Genomic DNA, 15,706 nt, shown 5'->3' on the forward strand with positions numbered 1-15,706 from the left:
TGTTAAAGTCCATCACAACCTGGAGAGAGCATCCTGGTCCAGTCATGAGACTGATTTCAATTCATTCTTTTTTGTCAAAGACACTCTTAAAAGCTTAAATAAATAATAGATTTATATAGATTTTGCTTAATTTCCTCATGAGGACTTTCTTGACACCCTGTAGAAATAATCAAATGATCTATTAGTGTCTATTAGTGGCAGAGTAAATTTGAGTCTGAAATAGACTCTGGATTTAATGTAGCTTTGTGATATGTGTATGTAAGAAGCTGACGGAGCAGATTGAATGATCGAATGAGAAAGAAACAGAAGTGAGGGTGAAAATGTTTGCAGTGATCTTGAGAAATTCAGAAGTGAATATCTTCATGGTGTGCCGGCCCTGCAGGCTGGCTGAGAGCACTTACCGAAGCAATTCACACTCACACTCTCACCTTCTTGACACACACACACACGTTGTAGTGCTCTCTTGCTGACGCGTTCTTTCTAGTCAACACGAAAACCTGCTCATCATGTGGGCTGACAGAAGCCAAGAGTGCACACAAACACGTTTTACACACACACACACACACACACACACACACACACACACACACACACACACACACACACACACATACACACACACACACACAAACATGCACACAAACACACAACACACACAAACATTCAGACATCATTCTGCTGTGGCAGCGGATTGGATTTGTGAATGGAGTAAGGCTTAGTGTCCTGCATCGACTGCATAATGCATGAGGCGGGCATCTAGAACACACACACACACACACAGAGCAATCTGTCAGATCTAGTTTCAGAGCATTTCTGTCACAGTAAAAGGCAAGCTTGCAAAAAAAAATCAACTCTATCAGAAAATGTATCAGAAATGCTTCAGTGCCTACAACACACTACACTGAGCAAAAATAAATAATTAAATAAATTAATGATAAAATTTTTATCAAACTGTAAAGCAAACTGGAGTGTAGGAATAAGAGTAAAAAAAAATAAAGAGTTAATGTACTATATTGATCATATTTTAGAATTATTATATTACTACTTTTCTACTTTGTGATGTTTGACCTTTCATTGCCTTTCATTTCTTCAGGAAAAGAAGTCCTTCTGCATCTAGGGAGCCAAATCCAAACTTCCAAAGGGAGGAGCGTACATCACACTATGCCCCAGGACAAGGTGGCATGCCACGATCGCCCTCTGACTACGGTCGCCCCTATGAAGACGCGCAGTCAGCTCGGGCATCATACCGTGCCCGCCGTGGTGCCTGGCACTCCCAGGAGGAGGAGCATCATCCTCCCGAACCAGGCTTGGTATCTGAACGTGATCTCCATCGCCAGGACGAGTGCCACACACGCTACAGGAGTGACCCAAACCTGGCACGGTACCCAGTGAAGCCGCAGCCATATGAGGAGCAGATGCGCATGCACGCCGAGATGTCACGTTTCCGCCACGAGCGGCGCCATAGTGATGTCTCTCTGGCCTGCACCGAGGCCGAAGAGCGGCCCGGGGCCTGGCATTACGGCCATGTCCACACCCATGGCCCCTCCTACGGTCACCGGCCCTCCAATTCCGGTCCACGGGACAAGACGGACAACCTGCTGCGCAACGACTCGCTTAGTTCGGACCAGTCAGAATCCGTTCGTCCACCACCACCCAGACCTCATAAAAGCAAGCGGGGAGGTAAAGCAAGGCGGGCTTCACTGAGCAGCTCGGACGAAGAGCTTCCCACTACGCCCGAGTACACCAGCTGTGACGATGTGGAGATTGAGAGCGAGTCGGTCAGTGAGAAAGGTGAGGTGACATTTACAACACAAATACACACATACAGAACGAAAGAGAAAGAGACGCTACCTGTATTACGTTTTTCAGAAATTACAAGCAGATAAGCTGTAGCAAAAATGCTCATATCCTGATATTCTTGTCAATTTTTACCTTGAAAGATTTTGCTACTATGCTAGATATTAGCATTTTCACTTACTTTACCTCAAAATATGTCAACATTAGGTGTTTCAAGTCAATTTGAATTAAGGCTACCCAAGTCTTTATTTTGGCCCATCAATGCAATTTAAATACAGTAACATCATTGTGTTAGCATAAACAGCTAATTTCACAGTTTTAATTTTACGGTTAATGGCATTTGTAGGAAAATATTGATATTGAATGTATTCATTTCTTAATAACCTGCCTTAGACACAATATTGAATAGGAAACTCCTAGTTTGGACAGTATTAGCCAAATAGCAGCTCATAATAAACCTATGCTTGCAGGGAGCAACGATCGTGCAAAGAAAAGATGCTAACTGGCTTGTGTCAGGTGTTAGCTATTATTAGCCTTGTTTTCTTTGCTGCGTGAAATCATCTGTCTTTCGGTCAATCTGTCTATCTATCTGTCTATCTATCTGTCTGTTTCTATATATATATATATATGTGTGTGTGTGTGTGTGTGTGTGAATGTGTGTGTGTGTTTACACACATCAGGCTGCCTATCCTCCTATGACATGAATTGCTGCACCCTGGTTGTCTCTGAACTTGGAGTTCAATCTGGTTTTAATGGACTGTGTTACATGTAGGAAAAAAAAACAGTGAGGGAAGAAGAGACCGTGAAAAAGAACAGAGAAGAGATCGGTGTATTGTGCTAATAAAAATGGATTGTTCCTGTGATGAAGCACCCCAGTGACAGTACTATTTCCAGTCAGGCAGTGAGAGAGTCAGCCAGGGGGTCTTTACAGGTTTTAGTGGCATCATCACATCTGTAGATTAATTAAAGTAGGTATATGAAAGGTAATTAAACTTTGGAGGTTAATTACAGCATTCCTCGCCAGGATTCACCCACAGACCTCTGAGCAATTAGTGTTGTTTTATGATCAACTTTTCTACACGTTTCCCAGATCTGAGCTGTCACACTATGCACCGGTTTTAGTACACTATCAACACATTCAAACTCTTAAGGTGAAAATTAAAAGAAAATATAAAAGAAAAACAAAATTTCAAATTTTGTAATTATTTTAAATATGTTTAGATAGTATGTTTAGATAGAGGCAGTATAGCATGAGTAAGCAGTTCTGAACAATTTACATAAATAAATATAAATAAGTGAATAAACTGATATTTTGGCCAAATGTTCTGATTTATTATTATTATTATTATTATTATTATTATTATTATTATTATTATTATTATTATTAGTATTATTTTATACTCTAGTGAAAACATCCTGAAGAAGCCAAACTCACGTTATCGAACTTCTAGCTAGCTCCCATTGATTTGTCTTTTTCTGTTAATGGTCATTCTGGTAACATTGCTGTTGTTTCTTTTTTATGTTGTTCTTTTGTTTTGTTCTTTCTTTCTTCGTTACTGATACATGATGCACAAAATAAAACGTCTCTTTGCGGTTATAGGAAATCTAGGCATGCTTGGAATGCTGCTCGATCGATCGGATTCGTGGACCCGAGCTAGCTGTTACGTAATGAAATATGTATGATGTTTTTATGGCTGATTCTGTATTTTGGTGACAAAATATTCAGCAGTTGTCTAGTATTGTTATTGCTAGCAGTTACAATGCCGTTCAATAAGAAAAAACTAATTTGAATTACGCCTTTATCCAGAGAGACTTACTTTATAAAACTGAGCAATTGAGGGTTAAGGGCATTACTCAGGGGCTCAGGGGCAGCAGCTTGTTAGCCAAGGAATTTGAACTCCCATTCTTCCAAGAAGTAGGCCAACACCTTAACCACTAAGATACCGCTTCCCCATTACCAATTTATAAGTGATAACAGATAGATTTTGTGGTTAAAAAATAAGAGTGAGAGCTTTTTTTCCAACTCGCCATTTTCCATCAATGTTGACCATCATATTGATGAGAAATTCAGCATAGAATTGGAGAGACAGCAAACGCTGGACTTTGTGGCTAAAGTCCCTGTGCAATTATAAGAAAGTATAGACAGACTCGGAATGCTGTTTGACCAATCAGATTAGTGGAACTGAGCTAACTGTTGTTGTATTATGATGTTTTAAGTGATACTAGTGCTTTTTTCAAGGATGATTCTGTATTTTGGTTTTCTTGTAAACGAGTAAACAGCACATCTCTGCTGCAGTTATAATGCTGTTCAATTAGAGAAAACAAATTTAAATATCCCAAGTGATAACACCTAGATTTTGCAGTTACCTCCTAAAAACAAAGGAGGTTCTTTTCCATCTCACCATTTTCCAGCAATTTTGAACATCATATTGATGAGAAATCTATCATAGAAGTTGTGGAGACAGCTGACGTTGGACTCTGCTAGTTAGCGATTTACAAGAAGATGTAAATGATTTTTACACGGAACCTAAATTACACCGTTGTGCACAAGTGATGAGGGAGACGCAGACCAGATGAAAATGTGGAGGAGTGAGACAGATAAAGAAAGAGAGAGAGGTCTAGTCATCTTTCCTTATATAACTGTTCCGAGCACAAAGGGGACAAGGCAGTCCTACATTATTGATGCCCGAGATTTTGAGGTCTGGGAGGAATTGCAGCTTCCTGTGAAGGTCAGACATTTTTTAAGTAAGAGAAGGAAACTTCATGCTAGATAAGACCGCCTGTCCCGTCATGTTTTTCAGATTCGAAGGATGAAAGGAGCAATGGTGGAGTAAGAGACTTTTGAAAATCATGGAGAATCTTCACGGTTGCATCTTCACCATATAACAAACACGCAAGGTTAATTACAGTGAAGGGTTTTACTGCTATTCAGTTTTTTATTTTAATATTTAGATCCCTCTCTAGCTGCAATCACTAAGCTGGTTGTGATAAAATACTTAAATAGACAAAATGTCTTCCACATTGTGCTTGTTCGCCGTAATGAGTATGCAATAATGTTTTCTACTGAAAGGTGCAACGCGTTAAGCCGTCTGATGGGAAGGTTTTAAATTTGTAGGAGCCTGTTTTTCACAGCTGAAATAGAAATAATGAGAACAACATTTGAACAGATCAAAGCCTTTGATTTTTATTCACAGATTCCTTCATTTTAAAATTTTGAACACACTTTCAGTGCAGTTTTAGTTTTACACACAACACCTTTAAACCGAACACCGTGTCTCAAAGACGGAACACGGAACGTGTTTCGGCTGCTTGACAGCTACACGCCACAAGGATTCTGGGAAAGCAGTACAAGTCGTTTAATAAGCTGTAGACTTGGTGTGCAACAAAATAAGCTCTCTGGTTTCCTTCGTATCAGTCAGAAGGCACAAAGCTGTAGACTCTGCAGGAGGAGAAAAGCGGACTCGCAAATGCAGACACGGCTCATTAGGATGGTCCGGGCTTCAATTTTAGGATTTCGGACACAAAGAGCTAAATGTGTTGGAGGTCTTACTTTTGAGACAATTCTTTTCTTTTCTTCTTTTTCTATCTTAGAAAATAGGATGCATTTTGTCTTTAGGTTTTTCAGAGAACACCAGAGAGGTTTATTTAAAGAACCTTAGCGGGTAACGGAACAGGGATTAGCCACAGCAAATCTGAAATAAATGATGAAGATAAAAATAGATACTTCTAGAACATTCTAGGCATTCTACGCAAATGCCAGTGCATTTTTTTTTTTTTTAAATTAATATATTTATTTATTTTTTAATTTGATGATTCACAAAAAGAAAAAGTAGGACACAACCTATATAGCGATACTGAAGACCAAACATTTTTTAATGTTTAAAATTTTTTTTTTTTATTTAATACACAGGCAAACAGTTGCTTTTCTGTCGTATAGGTGGTTTTCACACCAGGCACCAAGCGTTCATTTGCATTTGCACTCATCTTACATCATCTCAAATGCTCAGAACACAATCGTATTAACACTCCATTTTTTTTATTGTTTTTATTTGTTATTATGCACAGTGTATGCAGTGTATGCTGGTCTGTGTGCCACAATGCTCCAATGTCACTCATGCCTACAAGAGTGTTGTAGAAACTGGTGATGTCATCATCAGCTAAAACGCATTCGCAGGTTGCTTTACTTCCTGAACGAAGTAAATGACTCGAGTACAAGTGGCGTTCGCGTTCATGGTAATCGTAACAAAATCATCCGGTGCAACCAAACTCACACCACCTCCTACGGCTGGTCTCGGGTTGGGTACCACTGTCTGCTTTCTTCCTGGTCTACAGGACAGCTTTCACACAACCATTTTTTTATGCGCTCTTTTGGATTAAACCGCCAGTGAGAAAACCACCTTTGAAACATATATATGACCTAGACATAACTCTTATAAACAGTGGTGACTCGAGCGGTTAATTCCCTTGGTTGTTGATCCTCAGCACTGCGAAGCTGCCTCTGTTGTGCCCTTGAGCAAGGCCCTTAACCCTCCCTGCTCCAGGGGGACAGTATCATGTCTGACCATGTGCTCTGACCCCAACCTCTAAAGATGGGATATGTGAAGAAAGAATAAAGGCTTCTTCGTATTATCATTAAAATGACATTAAAATAATGTTTTCTTTTGGTTTTACCCCGGCAATGAGAAGGTTTCTTGTCTTTGCTGTAGGTCTTGAGGCAGAGAACTTGCCTGCATGCATCCACAGTTAAAATGGGAAAGTGGGGCATCACATTCTTTACTGGTGTATATACCCAAAATAATCAGGTTGTTATGTAAGGAAGAACACAATGCTGGAAATAATACGCTCCGGGGTGATATTGTATCACATACAGTAACCCTGAGGTGAGAGCGTGAGAGATAAGTGTCCACTTATATTAAAATGATTTAGTTAATATTGAGGAAGGTCCAGGAGACATGTTAGTTCATGTTCTCATTATCTTATACAGCAGCAGCGAGAAACAGTCAGAAAACGGGGAAGAGAAACTTTTTTTAAGGGTAAAAGTGGCTTGTAGCCCCGCCCCCTTTTGCTATTTAAGCAAAGCTTCTAGAGATATTTTAGTCAGATTTAAAGGTCTGTAGATTCTGTAATACCAAAAAATGTCGTATAAAGAACACACTGGACCAACGAAGGTCTCTAATTTTGTGTTTGAAACAATTATTAGAGAGGCAACAATAATTCTACAGTATGGATTTATTCCTGAACATGAAATATTTCATGCTCTAATATTTCAGTCCCTGCTACAAGGTCACCTGTGTTCGTAGTTAAAGGAAAGTTATCTTTAGTTCAGCCTTCAGGAAGTCTTGTTACACCCAACGTGTCGTCGCCTCGCGTCCACTGCTCCGCAGCTTGTAGTAAAAATAGCGTCAATAATTAACAATCCAATTAATTGTTTACTTTAATTAATATTTATATTAATAGCTTTCTTATTGAGTTGTCAGGGAGACGGAGAGCCTGGAGACGGAAACCTCCGAACTGATTCAGCACTTCAGCCTCCCACTGATAGGGGGCGAGAGAGAGAAAGAGACAGAGAGTGAGAGAGAAAGGAGAGCAGGAAGACTGAGATAAGAAGGAACTAGAGAAGAGGAGATGGGATGCACTTATTTCCAGGGATTTCAGAACAGCGTAACAGATATTGCGTCATCGGGTAGACGTGGCCTATTTGATAATCTAACCCTAACCCTAACAGTAGTTTTTGGTTGTTTATTTGTTTTCGAAAACAGCTTAACTGTAAGATAATAAAGCATAATAGATATAAAATATAGAATCTACCTGTATGACTGTTTTGTCCTTAATTATCCATTGTAGGTATGCTCTTTTTTTTTTTTGAAAGAGGGCGTTTTACAAGACCTCCAGAAACCACGCCCACTTTACGTCGTGGTAACGAAACCCCTGGAATTTAGTGAATGCCAAGAGGGAGATAGAGGACAACCAGCCATAAAAGCAACTTACGCGGCAACAAGCAATAACGATATTCAAATGATTTATTTTGAATGTATCTATTTTATTTTTTTTTTAATAATAGAATTTTTTTTTTATAAATTCTTTTTTTGAGATATAAATGATTTTTTTTAGTAATATAATATATAACATAATAATATATAATATTTTTCTATTTATTTTTTTTATAGCACTAGATTAAGCTAGTTTTATAGGGAGCGAAAGCAACTATAAGCGACAAAATAGCGTGTAATTAAAACGAGCTGCAAAATAACATTTAGTGATTCATTACTTTGTATAACATACTACAGTGTCACATTAGATCTTGTTGTGATTGTCAGTAGATCACGCCGTGCATGTCTAATGAAGAACAAGAGCCCGGTTATTGTAATGAGTTCCATCACAGAGCGTATTTTAATGTCATCTACTTAACAGAGTTTCTTGGCTGGAGTTCTTGGCACGGTGAGGTTTCATCCTCGTCTCATAAGAACAGATCTGCAAAAAAAAAAAAAAAAAAAAAACAGGGAACATTATATCACTAAGGTCACTTCAGGGCAGATGATTTTATTCAGTTTTGAATGCATTATCTGCTTTTCCGGGAAGAACGTTCTTGAATAAAGCAGATAGTGATGATGAAGGAACGAAGAAGAAGTAACACATAAATAGTTTAAATATTGTGAGCATTGCACTTCAAATACCCAGATGATGCACTTTTTCAGCTGAAAACATCAAGCGTGGAATGTCGGACACTTCATGCGGTTGAAGCTCACAGCTTTCTTTGCTTACGTAGCAGAAAAGGGGCGGAGCTATCAGGCGCCGAGAGGCTGGATGAGAAAAAGTGTGCAAGATGTTGACGACGCTCCAGAGGAGAAACCCACGTTGTGTGATTTATTTTAACTATTTATCTACTGTAGTGGTGTCACTTTGTCATCGATTGTCATTCACTCACTCATTTTCTACCGCTTATCCGAACTACCTCGGGTCACGGGGAGCCTGTGCCTATCTCAGGCATTATCGGGCATCAAGGCAGGATACACCCTGGACGGAGTGCCAACCCATCGCAGGGCACACACACACACTCATTCACTCACGTAATCACACACTACGGACAATTTTCCAGAGATGCCAATCAACCTACCATGCATGTCTTTGGACCGGGGGAGGAAACCGGAGTACCCGGAGGAAACCCCCGAGGCACGGGGAGAACATGCAAACTCCACACACACAAGGTGGAGGCGGGAATTGAACCCCAAACCCTGGAGGTGTGAGGCGAATGTGCTAACCACTAAGCCACCGTGCCCCCGCTTCTACTTCCTGTTAGTAAAAAAAAAAATTAATGTATATAATATGTAGTGCATAGTGTTAGAGAATAAAGGTGTAAAAGATGATTTGGGAGGCAGGTATAGACTACTACAATTTGAATTAAAGGAATATGTCAGTCTTGCTAATCTAATCTAATCTAATCTAATCTAATCTAATCTAATCTAATCTAATCTAATCTTTATCCACAGCATTTTTAGAGCATGCTTACTGATCTTCTTATGTGGGATTTTATTATGAACGAAGGCAAATACATGTAGAGTTAAAGGTGCCTGTGTGTGTGTGTGTGTGTGTGTGTGTGTGTGTGTGTGTGTGTGTGTGTGTGTGTGTGTGATGAAAGAGTGTATGTGTATATCATGTGCCCTTCTTTGCTGTTTTTCTTTCTCCTCACTTCGTGCACTGTGCTTTCTGCTGCTGCCCGCTGGTATGTGTGTGTGCGTGTGTGCCGGTGTGTGTGTGTGCGTGTGTGTGCGTGTGCGCATTTGTGTATGTGTGTGTGGGCACTCACAGGAGATATAGATGGCCACTGGTGGGATCAGGCGACGTGGCATAGCAGCGATACCTCCTCTATGTCACTGGTGAGCCAAGTGGAGCCCAGACCCTCCCTATCTCTCTTTCTCTCTCTTTCTCTCTTTCTCTCTCTCTCTTTCTCTCTCTCTGTCTCTCTCTCTCTCTCTCTCTCTCTCTCGTCATATCATGATTTAAGTTGATTTATGTTCACCTCTGCATGTCTTTTTTTTTTTCTTTCTTTTTTTTTCTTTCCTTTCCGCATTTCTTTATCCCTCGCCTGTAGGGGACAGTCAAAGGGGAAAAAGAGAAACTATTGAGCAGGCACACATCTTATCAGAGGGACAAAAGAAAATGGTTCGCTTTTGGGGCCACTCTTTGGAAGAGGATGCCGAGTGGGGCGAGCCGCAGGTTAAAGACTCGGGCGTTGACACATGCAGTAGCACAACGCTAAACGAGGATCATAGCCATAGCGAGAAGGTACCGGCACCTGTTCCAGCCTGCACTCTCTCTCTCTCTCGAGTTCATTCTTTTTCGTTTTTTGGCTCTTTTGTTTTTTTTTTTCTTCCTTTGCCTTCTCATCTGGCTTTTTTTTTTGTTGTTGTTGTTTTATTTGTTTGGGTTCTTAGTGCTTTTATTTCATGTGTGCATCCGTATGTGATGGTGATTTGCTTTACTTTAATTTGTAGATTCTTTTATTTTTCATATATGGGAAATCTTTCCTCTGTTGATTTATTTCCTTTTTTTTTTCTTTTGGGTTGGATTTGGTGGTAAGGGGTTTGAATATTTTTGCTTGCTTTGTGGTGTGGCTTTGTAGCTGCAGCTGGATGGCTGATCGTGCCGTAGTCTCGTGGTGTACCGAGCTCGAACGTGGCGGGAGCATCAATAACACCTTGTCTTTCTAGGTGCATGCCCTCCCAACCTTCTGTCATTTCCTGTGTGTTGGTGCCACATGACGACCTCTTTCCTGTTTCTCTGTAGTTCTTCCCTACACCCACACACCCAAGATACACCCCAAAAACCCGGCCACTGTCTGCAGTTAGGACACGTCGTTTGAGCGTCTTAACACATGCACTGAAGGAAAGGGCGGGAGATTCAGGTTTTATTTGGGACAGACGTGTTTTTCTTTTTTCCCTTTCACTGTCAAAAGATTTTCAATCACCATTAGTGCTACTTCGTGTTATTATTATGATTATGATTATGATTATGATTTATTTATTTTGTTAGGTGTGGCTCTGGGGTGGGGGTCATACTATCTGTCTCACTCGCTGTGACGTTTTGTGTCCTTGTTTTTTTTTTTTTTCTTCTTTTTGGACCTTCACATTTAGCTTTTTTTGTTCGCTCGATTATTTGTTTTAAATTGTGGGATTTGTGCTTGGTGCTCCTTAGGTGGGTTTGCATGTTAATCACATGATCACACAAACTCTGGATCCACTAAATTGTCATTTCTGTCATAAAAAAAAAACAAACATTTTAATATGTCATTTCATTAAATATCTTTTGTGCACATCTGTTGATCATATCAGCTGTTTGTCATCTGACTGATGATAAAAAACAGAGTTTATGTGATCACCTGGATGCTAAAAGCAAACGCACCACACCTTCTCCACCCCTTCCTTCCTCTCCAGCTTTCATAATGACCTTCTGAAAATTATGAGTTTAATTTTTTATTATTTTTTTGTTTGTTTTACTTTGGCTTTGACCTCGTAGCATCCTGTCACGTGGCAACCGTCCAAAGACGGCGACCGTCTCATCGGCCGCATTTTGCTCAACAAGCGGCTGAAGGATGGAAGCGTTCCCCGTGACTCCGGAGCTCTTCTGGGCCTAAAAGTAAGTCCGGTGTCAGAATTTACACTGTGTGGGTCTTATATTTAGTAATACACCTTGCCAGTCAATTTGAATGAAAGCTACTGTAGGTACAGTCAAAGTAATGTGGGAAAAAAAACATGTAATCACATGACAGAAGAGACCTGAGATTGAACTTCCTGGACAGACTTCCTCTCCGGTAAAGCGTACCAGAAATAAATAACACACTTGAACGTGATTAAAATCCCCAACGGCTCCAGAGCTAGACGTTATGTATTTCCATCCAGCAGACTCCGTAGCAGACTCTGTATTCTCTTTCATTTCATTTGTGTTAAATGAACTCCGGAGAAAGGAAAGGAAGGACGACCAGGTGTAAAAATCTGGATCTTTAACTTATTACGGTTATGTCATTGTTATGGAATATTAACATTATTATCCCTTTGTAGAATTGACTATTGCAGTTAAATCATTAAAGAAAAAAAAATGCATATACACTCTTGAGCAAAATCGTAAGACCGGGGAAACATGGAAACGCATTTCGCACTGGTGGATCGTAACCAGTTATATAAAACACTGCTGCAAAATGCCAGAAGAAGAAACAAGGGCAAGAGACAAAAAATAGAAAGTATGCAATTTATTAAAAACTGCATTTAAACACTAGCTGTTTATCAGCTGACCAAAGGTTTATGACCATAGTTCAAAAAAATCCCAAATCTCCAATGACCAAATTATTTCCCAACAGTTTTTTTTTCTTTCTTTTTTTTTCTTTTAGAATTCTGTACCATGTATTCTGCATCCGTGGCTAGGTTGCGTAGGTGATTTGAATGCACAATGTGAAAGGAAGAGAACCATTAAAATAATGTCAATAATACATCTTAAACTGTCATCGATGTTAGTAGTGCAAACATTTATTGAAAGGAAAAATGTAACGGTTCATTTTTATTTAGTTATTTTAGGTCGTTAAGCTAGAATTCTACCTGCTCCAAGACACTGTACATTAGAATAAAGAATTATGAGCGATAGAGAGATAGATAGATAGAGAGAGAGAGAGAGAGAGAGAGAGAGAGAGAGAGACAGAGAGAGAGAGACTTACCTGGGTCTGTGCAGTATCTTTACTAATTATGAAGCTCTAAGTTTCACTAATCAGAAAAAATAAAAAATCAGAGACATAGAGAAATCGAATGTGATTAAAAAGATTTAGAGGAAAAAATAATCTTACTTAAAAAAATAAAAAAATAAAAAATAATACTGCATGCTTTTAATTCATCCAGATACAATTGATTTAATTTTGATTTCAAATGTTGTATGAAATTAATATTCATTTATAACAAACGTAATAATTAAATGAAAACAAATGAATATTGAATGAATGTTTGTATAAAAAAGTTTTTACAGTGTAAAAAAAAATTATTATAAACAATGAAGAGGAAAAATCAGAGATTAAACCAAACCAAACCTTTTCAGAACCATTTTGTGTTTTATCTGGTGCGGTTATTGTATTTTTAATTATTTAACAGAAGGATTCGTTTTGCTAAAGTAATTTATTTTATTTTAAATGAGGTAGAAATGTGTGAATTCTTGTTGCAAAATTTTAAATATACAGATTTTTTTTTAATTACATTTTAATAGTATTCACAGATTTTTTTAATTATATTTTTAGACTATATATTTTTTTTACTTTGCATATTTTTATTGTCCAGACAATAATGTATGTCTGTTTTGGGCAGGTTGTTGGAGGAAAAATGACCGAGTCTGGTAGACTTTGTGCGTTCATCACTAAAGTAAGGAAAGGCAGTTTAGCAGACACTGTTGGACATCTTCGGCCAGGTAAGCATCGGAGATCTGTTGGGGAAATAAATAAATAAATAAATCGAATCTAAAAAAAAATGACCCAGAGTGATGTTGTAATGAAATTAATATCAAATTGTATCTTGAGGCTTGAAATAATATAGAAAATATTTGAAAGGTCATTTTAAAATTTTGCCTTGGTTTTATTTACCAAATTGATCTAAATTTTGTAGAGTTAAAAAGTGTAAATGGTTAATAAGATTTTGTGTTAATCCCCGCAGGCGATCAGGTCTTGGAGTGGAACGGGAGAAACTTACAAGGAGCCACATTTAAAGAAGTTTACAATATCATATTTGAATCCAAGCCAGAGCCTCAGGTGGAACTGGTGGTGTCTCGACCCATCGGGTAAAGACTCAGAGAGGCTACGCTCTGTCCTTCTCTATGAATATGTTGCCCCTAGTAGGCTAGATAAAAACATTAATACTTATATAATACTACAAATTCATCATTCTCTGAGTGTCTGCCTTCATATGAGCCATTAAACTCCACTGTGAAGTGGGACAAGAAAAAGACACTCAATGCTAAACATGGACACATAAAACAGGCCAAACACTGGGGATGGATGGATGGATGGATGGATGGATGGATGGATGGATAGATAGATTTATAGATAGATAGATAGATAGATAGATAGATAGATAGATAGATAGATAGATAGATAGATCGATTTATAGATCGATAGATAGATTTATAGATAGATAGATAGATAGATAGATAGATAGATAGATAGATAGATCGATTTATATATTTATAGATAGATAGATGGATAGATAGATGGATAGATAGATAGATTGATAGATTGATAGATTGATAAATAGATTTATAGATAGATTTATAGATAGATAGATTTATATATCGCTAGATAGATTTATAGATAGATAAATAGATAGATAGATAGATAGATAGATAGATAGATAGATAGATAGATAGATAGATAGATAGATAGATGGATGGATATTGCTGATATGGCAACAAACACAGTTGTATCATGAGAATCCTAAACCTATTACATAAAAGCTGTTTTTAAAGGAAGAGTAATATTTGAATTTAAATAATCGACCCTACATAATTTATTCATTACGTTTTTATCGCTCATTGTAGACATTTATTATAGGAAGCCGTAACGTAAAGTCAGTTCCACTTTTACACCTTTAATTTCATTGATATTGTGGTGTTAATAAACATTAAGCAGTTTGTAATGAATATTTTTGCTGAGATTTTGTGCTCAGAGAAACCATATTTATCGTCTTCTTGCCCTTTTGCCAGATCAGTGGATATTTCCCTGTAGACCTGCTTGCATGTATAGCTTCTGAAAACAACACTAGTTTGAAAACCTTACTGCAGCTTTGTGCCAGTAAAAGCCCAAGAAAAAAAATGCTGATCTAGGATCAACTTCTTCTTTCTAAATTCTAAGTGCACACAATATTTGAGATCAAACGAAACTGATTACAGAGCAATCTTTAATAGAGACTAATGTGATGCTTAGGGCTATTAAAAGCTCATTAAAAAGATCTCTCTCCTTTACTCTTCTCTCTCTCTCTCTCTCTCTCTCTCTCTCTCTCTCTCTCCTTTACTCTCTCTCTCTCTCTCTCTCTCCTTTACTCTCTCTCTCTCTCTCTCTCTCTTCTTTACTCTCTCTCTCACTCTCTGTCTCTCTCTCTCTCTCTCTCTCTTCTTTACTCTCTCTCTCTCTCTCTCTCTCTCTCTCTCTCTCTCTCTCTCTCTCTCTCTCTCTCTCTCTCTCTCTCTCTCTCTCTCTCTCTCTCATTGCAGAGACATCCCCAGGATACCAGACAGCACACACACACAACTGGAGTCGAGTGAGTAGCCACCGTGTGGCCAGATGAAATCGATGCACTTCTGTGATGGCCTAAACGTCATATCCTATTGTCATGTATCTTTCTTACACCTTTCTCGTTTTTCTCTGTCTTCGTTCCCTCGTTCCTGGCTGCCTTTATTAAATTCCCCCCGAAAGGTTCCAGTTCATTTGAGTCACAGAAGATGGACCGGCCATCCATATCCATCACGTCTCCCATGAGCCCCGGCATGCTGCGAGACGCACCACAGTACTTATCCGGACAGCTCTCTGTGAGTTCCCACAATGCATCACCCTGCTTTCTTGGAGAGAAAATAACAGTGGATGTTATTTTAACTGCCATCTTTAATATAAAATCTGTATTTCTTATACTACGGGCCACATAATGTGAATGGCATGTATGCTGACAGACAGAAAAAAAGTTGATTGATTTTTTTTGCTCTGAGAATCTATCCATGCGTGAATATCAGGTTCATGTAACACTAGATAGATAGATTGATAGATTGATTGATTGATTGATTGATTGATTGATTTTATCCATTCGTTAATATCTTTAATGTGGCAAAAATGTGTGCAGTACCGGTCACTTCCTGTTTGTATTTACGTTATATCTTTAAATGCGGACAAGATAAAAAA

The 15,706-nt window shown here is 38.5% G+C and overlaps 1 protein-coding gene across 1 annotated transcript in view; it reads left to right on the forward strand.

The window, feature by feature from the left end:
- The window catches only part of rims2a (regulating synaptic membrane exocytosis 2a), a 167,193-nt gene that overhangs the window by 69,436 nt on the left and 82,051 nt on the right, over positions 1 to 15,706 (forward strand). The window contains exons 7-13 of the mRNA XM_060861272.1: positions 1,094 to 1,791; positions 9,887 to 10,080; positions 11,311 to 11,430; positions 13,134 to 13,233; positions 13,476 to 13,599; positions 15,028 to 15,074; positions 15,230 to 15,342. Of these exons, the coding sequence (XP_060717255.1) occupies positions 1,094 to 1,791; positions 9,887 to 10,080; positions 11,311 to 11,430; positions 13,134 to 13,233; positions 13,476 to 13,599; positions 15,028 to 15,074; positions 15,230 to 15,342 (1,396 nt within the window). The remainder of the gene's footprint in view (positions 1 to 1,093; positions 1,792 to 9,886; positions 10,081 to 11,310; positions 11,431 to 13,133; positions 13,234 to 13,475; positions 13,600 to 15,027; positions 15,075 to 15,229; positions 15,343 to 15,706) is intronic.

The sequence above is a fragment of the Tachysurus vachellii genome, chromosome 25 (assembly GCF_030014155.1).
Source record: "Tachysurus vachellii isolate PV-2020 chromosome 25, HZAU_Pvac_v1, whole genome shotgun sequence".
NCBI lineage: Eukaryota > Metazoa > Chordata > Actinopteri > Siluriformes > Bagridae > Tachysurus > Tachysurus vachellii.